Source organism: Garra rufa, chromosome 5, assembly GCF_049309525.1.
Source record: "Garra rufa chromosome 5, GarRuf1.0, whole genome shotgun sequence".
NCBI lineage: Eukaryota > Metazoa > Chordata > Actinopteri > Cypriniformes > Cyprinidae > Garra > Garra rufa.
In genome coordinates, this window is record NC_133365.1 from 491137 (window position 1) to 505091 (window position 13955).

The 13955-nt window shown below is 36.3% G+C and overlaps 1 protein-coding gene across 1 annotated transcript in view; it reads right to left on the reverse strand.

The window, feature by feature from the left end:
• Nucleotides 1-2067, reverse strand: part of LOC141334337 (rab effector Noc2-like) — a 72183-nt gene extending 70116 nt beyond the window's left edge. The window contains exons 1-3 of the mRNA XM_073839392.1: nucleotides 1958-2067; nucleotides 1648-1791; nucleotides 981-1110 (exon numbers count right to left, since the gene is read on the reverse strand). Coding sequence (XP_073695493.1) covers nucleotides 981-1110; nucleotides 1648-1791; nucleotides 1958-2034 — 351 coding nt within the window. The 5' untranslated portion in view covers nucleotides 2035-2067. The remainder of the gene's footprint in view (nucleotides 1-980; nucleotides 1111-1647; nucleotides 1792-1957) is intronic.
• Nucleotides 2068-13955: the final 11888 nt, after the last annotated feature.

Below are 13955 nucleotides of genomic sequence, written 5' to 3' on the forward strand. Positions count from 1 at the left end.
GACTGACCAATTGAGAATCTGTGGAGGGAGCTAAAGATCAGGGTGATGGCAAGGAGACCCTCCAACCTGAAAGAGTTGGAGCTCATTGTTTGGGCAAAAATACCAGTGGAGACATGCAAAAAGCTGGTCAGCAATTATAGGAAGCATTTGATTGCTGAAAAAGACAATAAAGGCTTTTCTGTTGATTATTAAGAAGGGTATGAATCATTTTGGACATGCCACTTTTTGCTCAAATGTAAATAAGAGTTGTACATCATCTTATCTTCTGGGAGACGTCATTTCTAATAAAAAAAAAACTTGCTGGTTGAAAAAAAGTAACTTTATGTCAGAATTTGCCAGGGGTATGAATAATTTCAGGCTTGACTGTATGTGTGTGTGTATATATCTATATATATCTATATACCTATATATATTCTGCTGATTAATTGAGTAATCTGATATATATATATATATATATATATATATATATATATCAGATTACTCAATTAATCAGCAGAATAATCAACCGATTACCTGATTACCAATCGTTAGTGACAGCTCTGCATTATATTCTTTTCTACCAGTTCTAAACTGAACAAGTGATATAACAGGGGCACAAACTTTGCAATTACTTCTATTGTAAAGAAAAACCTAAATGACTAATAAAACAATGTAAAAATAACAAGGTTCATCACACCCTGGTCTTTTGTAATGTTAACCACAGACTTTAATTTAATCATAAATCCAAATCCACCATTCCAAAAACATATCAAATTTGAGGGTTTTATATAACTTTTTTGTGCACAGTATACACATTTTCTGTAAGCAAAGAATGCTTATTGGACTTTCAGACTGTCTTTAAATGTACAGATCTTTGCTGCCACTATGTGGAGTCTTAGAATTACTGCATGAGCCCATAGATTGTTACTACATGACTAAGCGTACTTGCAAGAGCAAAGAGGTGAGTGTGAAGGGTAGAGAAAATTTAAAGCAGTTTGTACCATGCAGCAGTCCAAACAGAGAACGGACGGAGAGCTCAGCAGACCAAACACCTCTCCACACAGCAGACACTGTGACAGGCCGTTTCCCACAGCAGATCTCCTCATGTTCTCCAGACGCTCCACTAGACGCCTAAAAAAAAAAAAAAAAAAAAAAAAATATACACACGCACACAGATTTTAATGTTAAAAAAAAAAAAAAAAACGTGTCACATCTTTACATAAGGAACACAGTATCAACTTAAGTACATCTGCTGTGAAACCTTATGGTCTATCATAGTATAAAAAAAATTTCATGAGCTTCGAATCAGCAAATTAGAATGATTTCTGACATATTATGTGACACTGAAGACAAGAGTAATGACTGCTGGAAATTCAGCTTTCATCACAGAAATAAATTACATTTTAAAATATATTTAAAATTAGAAATCTTGTTTAAAATATTTTAGTTAAATTCATGAAGGCAACAAGACAATGTATTTTTTTACAGAAATATAACATTTGATAATATATTATATATGAGATCTTAAACTATCACACTATAAATCCATTAAATTCAGACTCAACATCACACATCAGATTTGAAGTGTTTTTCTGACCGGACACTGTGTGACAAAGCAAAAACAGGCATGAAAAAGCATAAATGTGATGCAGACTGATAAAGTCTTACCCAATCCGTTGTTGCTCAATGAGCTCGAGCTGCTCAGCGCGGTGAATGACACTCATGATGAGATCCAGCTCTCTTTTCTCAAGTGTCTGAGCTTTCCTTTGTCTCTCTGACTGAAACGTGTGGATGGACCAACCTGTATGTAACCTACATGGAGTACAAACACACAGAGAAAAGAAAAATCATCCATCAGATATCACTCAATATTATTGTCTTTTTCAACACACTCAATACATTGGGTGATCTGAAGAAAGACATGCTGAAATCCAATTTGCGCAACAGATTTCAAACAAACAGACAAACTAAAACTTACTTTGCTCTAAGCGCTAGTTGTCTGTCATTGGGACAGACCCAGTGCTGGTTCTCACTGCCAAACATCGTATCTGTCATGTTTACCTGTGGAGCTGAAACAGATCAGAATGACAAGAGTTATTGTGAGAATAATCAGGTGAATTAAAGCATGATGTAAAAGCATGAAACAACAGAAGCAACATACAATAGGTTTGACAACGTAACTGTTTCTGAGCGTTAATATAAATATATAATAAGCATTCACCGTCAACGTCACAGCTGCTCATTGGCTTTGACAGGTGTTAGCTGTTTGTTGTGATAGAGCTTACTTTCAATTATGTAAAAGTGGAAGGACGCAGCTCTACTGATTACTGGATTATTCATCTCACAACACCTGCCAAATGACAATTTCAGACACCAAACACGAAGACATATTGTGCAGTCTAACGTAATCATTAAAAAAAACACCTTATGATGAAAATAACAGTACACTTTCTTAAATGGAATTAGTCTGTACATATGTTTGCTCTGGTACAGCATGGATCCTAATTATTTAATATTTGATGAGTTACATGCAAGTTAAATGAAAAGGGCTGTGTAACAGAAACAATTAAAAACATCAATAATATAAAAACAGTAGTAATAACAATAATAATGTATATAATAATAGTACACATTATAACATATTATTTTTAATTACTTTTTTGCTCGCTTGAATCGATTTGATATATATACTGGAGAAAAGCATGTAGCCACATTCCCATGTTTATGAATATTACTGAATTAACTTCCATAAATTCAACATATACATTCTTTATTAATCTATATATTAATAATAATAATAATAATAAATATAGCTGCAAGCAGCAATTACCAGGGTTCAAGCTCTTTAAACCATTTAAGCATAGCATATATATTAAAAAAAAGATACTACATATTTAGCAAGCCTGTAACCAATTAAATCAATTATTTTACACAGCATTTTTGGCAAATACAAGTAATTTGACAGAAATATTATGGTTTTTTTTTTTACATTTATGATCGTTACAGCGCCAGCTGAGGTCCGATCTCCCTAAAACTTTGCATGCTTGCTTAGAATGACCTGTCGCATGTATTTATCAGGTTTCCTGAAGTTTTGAGTTTCCGTTTAGGCTTTAAAGGCTTTTGAGTATATTTAGAAATGGCCCTTTTCTAAATAACCCCATAGCCCCCTACAGGGTACATTTCAACATTTTTTTTTTGATAATTATTTACCTAGAGAGTCCAGGGAATGGTACTCCAGTGTTTTTGTTTCCAGATTAAGCCAAAAACCTAGGACTAGTTTGTGTGTTTGTAAAAGTATGTTTTTCACATCTTCTAAAGCATTTAACAGTTTGACTGAAAGAGGCAAAGTTGTTCAGAACAAGGAAGTCTATCGTATGATATGAATACTGTGTCTGTGTGAAAAAAACACGCAATATACAATCGTTTACATCCATGAAAAATTTCGATTTTGAAGTTGACGATTTCTTTCAAATTTCTCACAGACCTTTAGGGCTGGGAGCCAAACAGGCTCACCAAGTTTTGTTGTTTGATCTGCTTCCACTAATGCTGAGTTGACTGTATGATTTTAGCCCCGATTTTGACTCGCCGACAGGTTTTGAAAAAACGCAGACAAACGCCCGAAATCACAGGCAAATCGGTTCTCGTTCACGCGAGTGACAATCACACAGTGTGAACTATCAAAGACGCGATCTGAGAGAATCATGAGATATTTGGCATGCTAAATATCTGGACCTGTCGGCGATTAAAAAGCATGCTGTGTGAAAGGTGATCTGACTGAAAATAACATCGGCGATTAACTACAGCCAATGAGACAGCAACATCCAGGCCAGCAGGAAGTTGGGGGAGGAGTTACAAAGGTTTAGACCACAATATCAACAAGCATAGTTTCGGCTTCTTTTCTTTTCACTGCAAATGAGTGCACGTGCAATTTGTATGACAAGCTTCTTGCGGGCTACCAATTTTTTATAATAATTTTTTATAATAATTTATAAAAGTTGTCGGTGATTCTTCTTATTGTAAAGTCATGCAGTGTGAAACCCCCTGTCGCCGATCCGTCCTGCAGTGTGAACACAGCAGCGACGGAATGCTACCCCAGATAGTCATGCAGTGTGAAAACATCTGTGACGCGATTGCTTTGAAAATCGTGCAGTCTGAACTCGGCATAAGCTTGTCTAATAGGTGCTCAACATTCATAGGCCTATGGTGGCCATATTTTTTCAGATATGTCCTTATAGAGACTTGTGGCACTTTGCACATCCATGACTTTTTTCATGTGACCCCAGATTCAGCTCTTACATATGTGTTGTGAGTTTAACTATAATCTCATTTCGTTCAAAAGACATAGCTATTTTAGTAAATTTTAGTTTTAGTATTTTACTTTAAGTCAAAAGTTTAATTATTTTATTTACTTATTTATTTATTTTTTTTTGCTAATTAGAGAATTTTTCTGCACTGGTTTCATTATGATCAGGCGAAAAACTAGTTTGCAAAAGTAGGTTTTAAGACAAATGCTAAATACCTGAAAATTTTGATATAAGACACTTGAGTTTACGACAAACGGTTAAGGAGTTATGAATGATTTTGTCCTTTTGATTGCTGTAGCGCCCTCGTCAGGCCGATCTGGGTCTGAGTCTGGTTGACGTTGCAGACGGGAATACTACCATCCCTCAAAGTTTCAAGTCTCTATCAGTTTTACGAGGAGAATACTGATCCATTTGAACAATTACAATAGGGTTTCAGAGCTATGTACTTGAACCCCTAATAACAAAACATTTTAGTAATATTATTGTTAGGGGTTGACCTACATGTTTTTTCAGGGCTAATGCTGATACCGGTTATTACAGATCAAGTAGACTGATAACCAATATTTTAAACTGTTAAGTCTGGTGTAAACATGAAAGTTTCAAAAGAATAACAAGGGCTCTGGCAAAAAATAAACTTTCTTTTAAATGCTTTTAAATTATTTTATCAACAAACCGGTTCTGAAAATGGCCGATACCAATAACTATAAAAACGAATTATATCTGCACCAATAATTAGCCAGGCCGATAATCAGTCAACCCCTACTTTAAATTTATATATAATAATAGTACTAGGCAAGGCAAGGCAAGGCAAGTTTATTTATATAGCACATTTCATACACAATGGTAATTCAAAGTGCTGTACATAAAAAGGAATTAAAATCACAATAGCATAAAAATCATAAAAATTTAAAATAATAATCACAACAATAAAAACAAAATTAAGAACATTTACTAGTAACATCAACATCAATGATAATAATAGCAGTATTTATTATTATTTATTATTTAGAAATGATTAGTATTGTTATTAAGAGTCTTTAAATCACAGAAAAATGATGGCAACATTACATCATACTTCAAGAGATGTCTCATGTTGTGGTAAAACAAATGAATGATAAGATATTTACTGTTGAAACAATCATGACTTTCAATGCACAATAGACGTTCTGTAATGTATTGTGCATAAGTTCAAGTCACTTAATAAAGCACTTGCTCACTTCTCTTTCCCTCTTTCTAACACAGACACAATCTACACCTTTATAGCTAAGCGAGGTCAAGTCTATTTACATTTCCATGAGAACTCCTGCTCTTTATTTGGCTCAGCTGCACAGGCCTCAGGCACAGATGACAACTGCTCCAACAAACTACTAAGTTACACTAGCAGTTTCACAGCATAGTGTTTCCTTTAGTGTTTCCAATAACTTGATTTCCAGAGAAAGAAAAAGTCTAGCAAACTACAAAACAGCAAACCCTGGTATTTACTTAAAGAGTACAGATATCAAACAACCTCCAAGTTCTTGTAGATTTTTTCTTCCATTTACATTTCACACACTGCAGAAAACCCTGCCTGATAACTAGTGGGGATTTCATTCAGAGAAAATACATATGCTTCTAACAACTGTTTTTAACCTGGGACCCAAAATGACCAATCCACCAATCCATTCCCTTAAAGAAAACACCCATATCCTCTTGCTCCCTTTAAATGACACAGAACAAAAGGGTAGGCAGTGCACAGTCCTTATTACATTAACTACAGGTCTCTGACTCCAGGCAAGGCACCTTTTTAAGACGTCGACATTCTGGCATCCATTCAAGTCTAATCCACTTAAAAGCAGTTAGCAAACAAGCAGAGACAGACAAGAAAGAGTGTTTACCTTACAAGAGGACAGATAAACCAGCGTTACTCTGGTTGTCTCTCAGCATGAGAAAGTGAGAGTAGAGGAAACAAGGCGGCGGAAAAGGAGGAAACTCCTGATTACACTGATCTAAGATCAGGTTTGCTGCCTCTCTTACAATGGATCAGATCACATGACCTGAGTACAATTCATCCAAACATCCTGCTCCTCTACTGATTACAGTGATTGAATAAAGAAACAAAAGAGAGACGGTGGTACAACCAAACTGAGACAGGCTTTGTAGGTGCTAGAGGCTAAAGGGTTTACTATTGACCTGGCCTTTGAAATCAGTCAATATAAATCACAGTAATCTAGGGCTGGGTATTGTGACCAATTCAGCGATTCGATTTGATTCTTATTTTTATGGTTTCGATTCGATTTCGATTCGATTCGATTCAATATCGATTAGCTATCAATATTTCATTTAAAATGTTAGTTTTGCAGACATGGGATCCATATTTTGATATAAATGCTGGTAACTGAAACTCTGCACTTAAGTTTATTACTGAAATACACATCTACATTAATAATAGGGTGCACACTGTTGTTTATTTTAAACAACTTTTATTTTAAATGAACACTGTAACAAGAAGTCATAAATATGTGCATCCATTGTACACCATGTAAACAAACTGCAAACTGCACATTACTGTAAAAAAAGAAATAAAAAGACTGTAAATGTGCAACAGCGAAATCTATTAAGATCTTCAAACATGTTTAAGAAATAAAACATTTTTCTAAATTCAAAACGTTCAAAACAGGCCCATCATAAAGCCCTTGTCTGTACAAAACATTCTAACTGTCCACAAAACTAACAGTTCTTAACTACAGCCTAATCATTTTTGATCACCAGATTTTTCTGCAAAAAAAGCAGCTGATGGTGACACCTTCAGGAGGAGAGGTGAATATTCATATCCTCTTACGTGAAGCACGCGCATTAAGAATCGATTCAGGGATTTCCCGAATCGATATCGTTGCGTTAAACTGATGATCGATTAAAATCAGAGAACCAATATTTTTTACCCAGCCCTAATAATCTCGTTCGCTAGGTCTGCTGCAGCACTAAACCATTTAGAATAGAATATTGTAAAATTTAATGTGGAATAAGTATGTTCACTGGTAATGCAATTGGGTCAAGCTGCATGGGAGGTCAACAGTTGCAAAGACAGCATCTTTATGAAAACCGACTGATGCACCCAGTATATAACTAACCATAAATGCATCTTCAAACAACGGAGTTAAAGCTGCTCTGTGCTGGTGGAGCAAAGCAAGACTAAATTATGCCTGCTAAGGTCAACCTTACACTGCTGTGTAAATGCATTTAAGCTACCTCTGAAGCAGCATTAGGGGCCGTTCACATGTCGCGCCTAAAAACGCGTGGAAAACGCTAGGCGCGCCGCTTTCTTCCTTGTCAACAAAGCGCTCAGGCGCTTGCGCTCCGGAAGCGTCTGCCGTTTCTAAGCAACCATCAGCTGCGCTCTAGCTCCAAGCTGCGGTGCGCTTGCGACATTCTGAAAAGTTGAGATGTTTTTATCTCGATGCGGCGCGGACGCGCCCGGAAAAAACGAGCGCGTCGCACCGCGTGCGCGTCGCGACCGCGTCGCTTCCAAAATGCGCGCGCAAGCCGCGCGTCTCCATTTGAAATAACGAACTTGCGCGCGCAAAAGACGCTTCATGTGAACGGCCCCTTAAACAGTCTGCGTAAAGACACCTAAATGCAAATTCAGAAGTGCTTCTGTGCCACATGTAAAGTGTAAATTTGGCATAACGTAAGAAAACAAAGCATCTTTACTAGGGTTGGGATTCGAAAATCGATTCCGATTCTGGAATCGGATACTTAAGATAAAGAATCGGATACTTGTTATAAATCGATTCCTCGTTTCGATTCCTGGTTGCATTTTTTCCATTTAGTGATCTGCCAGGACCTTCCGCGCGTGCAATCTGCCAGGACTTTACGTGGTAATGTAAACATCAGTCGAAAAGATGGATCACGGTAAGCGTTTAAAAGTGTGTCTACGCTTTGTAAAAACCGAAGACAAATCTACCGCTGCACGCAAACTTCATCTTAGAGATCTGCAAGGGACGGATTTTAGTCCTGCGCCCGCCCACTCCAGAAGGAATATATGTTATTTCGTCCCGCAAAAGCCCACATAAAAGTCACTTATACCCCCGCGGGAAGACAGGTATCTACTTTATCTCTTGGCTGCATGAAACAAACGAACGAACTCGCGCGTGCCTAATGTATTCATTCTTGTATATCGGAGTCGTACATTAGGCACGCATAAGTCATTGGTTGATTCACAAACTATTCATGCTTTCGGTGCTCTGATCCATAGTATTTTTGCGTGAAATTTCAAAATATTTGCATAGTTTTCAAAATGAATGTCCTGTGAGTTTTTTATAATGAATGCTTAACCATAGAGGTGGATCTTGTAAGGGTCAGTGGTGTTTAAGCACATATGAGCACCAGCATAAACAGATTTACAATGTATTTACTGTATTTTTCATTTATATGTTTATTTTATAATAAATACAAACAGTAGATATTCAGTCACTTAAGAAAGAGTACTCTGAAGTTGTGAAGAATTAAATAATTTAGGTGCTTTAAATCTGTATATGTGTATTCATGTTAAAAAGTTAGAGCAGAGGATTTTCTTTTAAATTCAAAAGTATAGCTTTAATTTAAAGTTTGTTTGATTTTTTTTTATAACATGCAGGAGAAAAATAAAAAGGCAAAACTAACATTTAGGTTAATAAAAAAGGTTAAAAAATAAACACCTTTAGAGGAAATGTCAGGCATAGGGGGGCCTTGCAAAACTGACCCGAGAAGAAGGGGGCCCTGATATAAAAAAGGTTGAGAACCCCTGTAATAAAATAATATGTTGCAAGCTAGCACTGAAAATAAACATGTTTAATATATTAATGTTTGACTTTTGTGTTTGTTGTTGTTTTTTTTTACTAAATTGGAATCGAAACTGGGAATCGAAAAGAATCGGAATCGATAAGTGGAATCGGAATCGGAATCGAAATCGATAAAATTCAAACGATACCCACCCCTAATCTTTACACAGCCAAGTTAAGGCTGCTCTGTGCCTGCTGAAAATTTTATGTAAAGATGCAATGGCGTATAAAAGTCAAACTAAAGGCCCACCTCAGCCTCTGGTATAAAAGTATACAGTTGTAACTGCTGTGTAAATGCATTTAAGCCACCTCTGAGCAGCATTAAACTGCTCAAAGACACCTAAATGCCTCTTCAGAAGTGCTTCTGTGCCACCTTTAAAGTGTAAATTTGGCATAATATAAAAAAAAAAAAAACAATGCCTCTTTAAGGCTGCTGTGTACCTGCTCAAAATTTTGTGTAAAGATGCAATTCCACATAAAAGCCAGACTAAATTATGGCTGCTCTGACGTACCTCAGCTCCTAGTATCAAAGTATATGCTTATCATTGCCTTGTAAATGCATTCATGCCACCTCTGAGCAGCATTAAACAATCTGCGTACAGACACCTACAGGTTAAATGCCACTTCAGAAGTGCTTCTTCATTTTTAGACAGCCAAGTTAAAGCTTCTATGTGCCTGCTCAAAATGTTTGTAAAGACGCAATGTTGCATAAAAGCCAGACTAAATTATGCCGGCTCGGTCCCACCTCAGCCTCTAGTATCAAAGTATGTTTAACATTGCTATGTAAATGCATTTATGCCACCTCTGAGCAGTATTAAACAGTCTGCGTACAGACACCTAAATGCCACTTCAGAAAGGCTTCTGTGCCACCTTTTAAGTGTAAATTTGGCATAATATATGAAAACAAAGCATCTTTAAACAGCCAAGTTAAGGCTGCTCTGTGCCTGCCAGAATTCTATATCTGTGTAAAGATGCAATGTTGCACAAAAGCCAGGCTAAATTATACCTGCTCCAACCCACCTTAGCCCGTAGTATCAAAGAATATGGTTTTGTCACTGCTATATAAATGCATTTATGCCACCTCTAGGCAGCATTAAACAGTCGGTGTAAAGATATCTAAATACCAAGTCAGAAGTGCCTCTGTGGCACCTTTGCAGAACAAATTTGATTAAACAGCCTGCATAAAGACATGTAAATGCCATTTAAGATGTGCTTCTATGCCACCTTTGAAGTGTGAATTTAGCATAATATAAGAAAACAAAGCACCTTTACACAGTCAAGTTAAGGCTGCCCTGAGCCTGGTCAAAATTCAGTGTAAAGACACAATGCCGCATAAAAGCCAGGCTAAATTATGCCTACTCTGACCCACCTTAGTCCCTAGTATCAAAGTACTGTATAAAGGTACAATTTGTGTAAATGCTTTTATGCCACCTCTGAGCAGCATTAAATAGTTTGTGTAAAGACACCTACTTGCCACTTCAGAAGCACTTCTGTGCCACCTTTACGGCATAAATTCGGCATTATTCCATAAAGTCACTTGTATCATAAATGTGCCCTATAACTTTGGTTTTACTAGCTTGTTTAAAAATTGCAGAAGTTCAGTCAATAAAATGTTCAAGCCAATAAAATCCTCTCAACTCATTAAAAAAATGTACATGTAACTACACTTGTAAAAGTATGAATGTCATTGCCAGGGGTTATTTATTTACTCAAACACGCTTTTTAAACTCAACACGCTTCCAGTTTGTTAGGTTTTAAGTGAGAAAACTTGACCCACACTAGTGATTACTCTGAGCAGAAATTAATTGGAAAATACGCTAAATCACAATGACAGTAAATGGTTAGCAACAAAAAAGAAAGTTAAGTTAGTTTAAAGACAATTTCTAGCACCACATGGCTTATCACGTTATCTAAAGCAATCCTGAAACTTCAAACCGGTGAATTTGACAATATCACATTTATTTTGTTTGAAACAAGCCGTTTTATTCCCGAACAACCAACACAGGGAGTCAAACAGATGGTCTAAACACAACAAGTGAGCGCCTTACCTTGAGACGTGATGTTTCCAATGGAAACAACAGGTAGAAGTTATTTTCTTCCCAAATGCCTCTCAACTGTCGGACACAAACTCCCATTGGCAGGGTCAGAGCTGCGCACACCCAGAAAGGTAGCAGGTGTCACAGAAAACACGGTAATCCCATGGATAATGGTGTGAAGAGGTGTTCACTGTGAGAGCGCGTGGGCTTGGAGGACGGCCACGCAGCAGTTTTTTCTCCAACTCTGTAAAAAGAGTGCGAGGGGAAAATCTGAGGTCGCACCTTCCCACAACAGCAGATGCTTGAGAGCTGACCACGTGCTCCCTCCCGGGCAAACGCGCGCAGGTTTCCAAGGTGAAAAGAGGAAGTACAGAGAACCAGTTTTTTTTATTAATCTGAACGGAAATCTTTGTTAAAACTAAACACAGAAACACAGTCAACGTCAAAAGTGCGTTTATTTTGTATTATTTATTATTGGTCGAATGTGAAATAAAATACAGAGTCGTCAGTGCAGCGGTGCAGAACATGTATTGATACTGAACACTGTGTATGTGACACGGTAAGAATAATACAAATATTTAACTTTTTAATATTTTGAAAACATGAATTTAAATTAAATTACGTTATTAATAAGTCACAGACCAACCTGTAAAAATTGAAACACAAACGCTGGAAACTGTGGGCATCTGTGAATTGCTACCTGCCAAGAGGCCAGTGTCTCTCCTGGGTATCTTAGCAACAGGGCTTGTGAAAAAAGTACAGACAGCACACAGACACACAGAGGCACAGGAGGATGAAAAATAAAGTTGGAAAGCAGCATGTTATGCCACCAATAAAATGTTATCCCTGAGGTATTCACCAAAAGTTTTTGTTTAAACGTCAGCTTGTGCTTCTCCTGAGGTGGGATAATTACATATTTGATTGTACTTTTATGCTTAGGGCAGACACAATCTATAGAAAAGCACTATGAGGTGCAATATATAATGTCTGGATATGCTAAGTATTATACTAAATCTTCAATACATATTGCATTTTAATATAGCAAATATATTGAAGAGAGACTTTTTTCCTTTTTTTTTTATAAAGAAAATAAGCAAAAACTACCCCAAAAAGAGTCCAACCATTATTATTCATCATTCCTGTTAAAAATGTATAGCATGGTTACTGCTGTCAAGATTCCTAATAATACGAAATGTTTCTTGAGGCCCAAATCAACAAATTAGAATGATTTCTGAAGGATTGTGTGACACAGAAGACTGGAATAATGACTGCTGAAAATTCAGCATGTCCATCACAGGAATAAATTACATTTACAATTGAATTCAAAAGTTTACATACACCTTCCAGAATCTGAAAAATGTTAATTCTTTTAGCAAAGTAGGAGGGATCATACAAAATGCACGTTGTTTTTTTATTTAGTACTGACCTGAATAAGACATTTCACATAAAAGATGTTTACATATAGTCCACAAGAGAAAATAATAGTTGAATTTATAAAAATGACCCCGTTTAAAAGTTTACATACACTTGATTTTTAATACTGTGTTGTTACCTGAATGATCCACAGCTGTTTTTTTTTTCATTTGTTTATTTAGTGATCGTTTATGTGTCCCTTCTTTGCCCTGAACAGTTAAACTGCCTGCTGTTTTTTTTAGAAAAATCTCACAAATTCTTTGGTTTTTCAGCATTTCTGTGTATTTTAACCCTTTCCAACAATGACTGTATGGTTTTGAGATCCATCTTTTCACACTGAGGACAACTGAGGGACAACCAGGGGGCTGAAAACTTTTAGAATGTGAATATCAGAGTAAATTGAACTTATTTTACTTTCTGGGAAACATGTAAGTATCTTTAGCTTCTAAAGGGCAGTACTAAAAAAAATACATATATTACGGCAAAATAAGAAAAATGTACACATCTTTATTCTGTTCAAAAGTTCACACCCCTGGCTTTTAATGCATCATGTTTCCTTTTGAAGCATTAGTGAGTGTTTAAACCTTCTGTAATAGTTGCATATGAGTCCCTCAGTTGTTATAAATGATATTCCAAACAACATTTCAATTTCAACATACTTTTTCAGCTATTGTAAAAACAAATTAACAATAAAACCACACTAAGTTCAGATAGAAGTCGACAATGAAAGCAGGCTTTAAATTAAGGAGTATTTTTCCAAGAATTTCTATTACATTTCTGTAGAGATTTTTTTTTACATGCTTTAAACAATATTTGTGACCACAAGAACTGACTTATATTTTGAGAGTGTCACTGTATTTCTGTTATATTTTTCTTGACATTTTGTTGGAAATGTTCAATGGCTGTTTTCAGTCAAAACTTAAGTCATGTCTCTACAGAAACCAACTGAAGCCTATCATAACAACAACAACAAAAAAAAGTTAACACAATAAATCACTTGATTAATAAATGCTTTAAAAACTCTCTAATGTGTATATTGTTGCTCATTCTCCTGATAAATAGAAAGTAAATGCTGAAATGTCAGGCTCTCGCTCCTTAAGCAACCCGGCTGCGGCAGCCATCAAACCCGTTATTGACAGAAAATACAATTAGTTACGCCAGATGGCCTTCAACAGAACGGAGCACATCCGTCATGCTCTCCACACAAAACCAACCACTTCAGATTATAACATGCTGTCTGCGTCTCGCAAACCGAAAATACCTTGCTTTCCATTTTCCACTAATGGATGTCGCATTGTTTTATTATTAACCTTAATCTGGAAGATTAACGATAACAATATAAGATTACATTAGAGTTATCCTGAAGCAAGAAAAAACCTGAACCATATAATTGGTCTTTAACAAGACAAAACACCAACGACACAAAG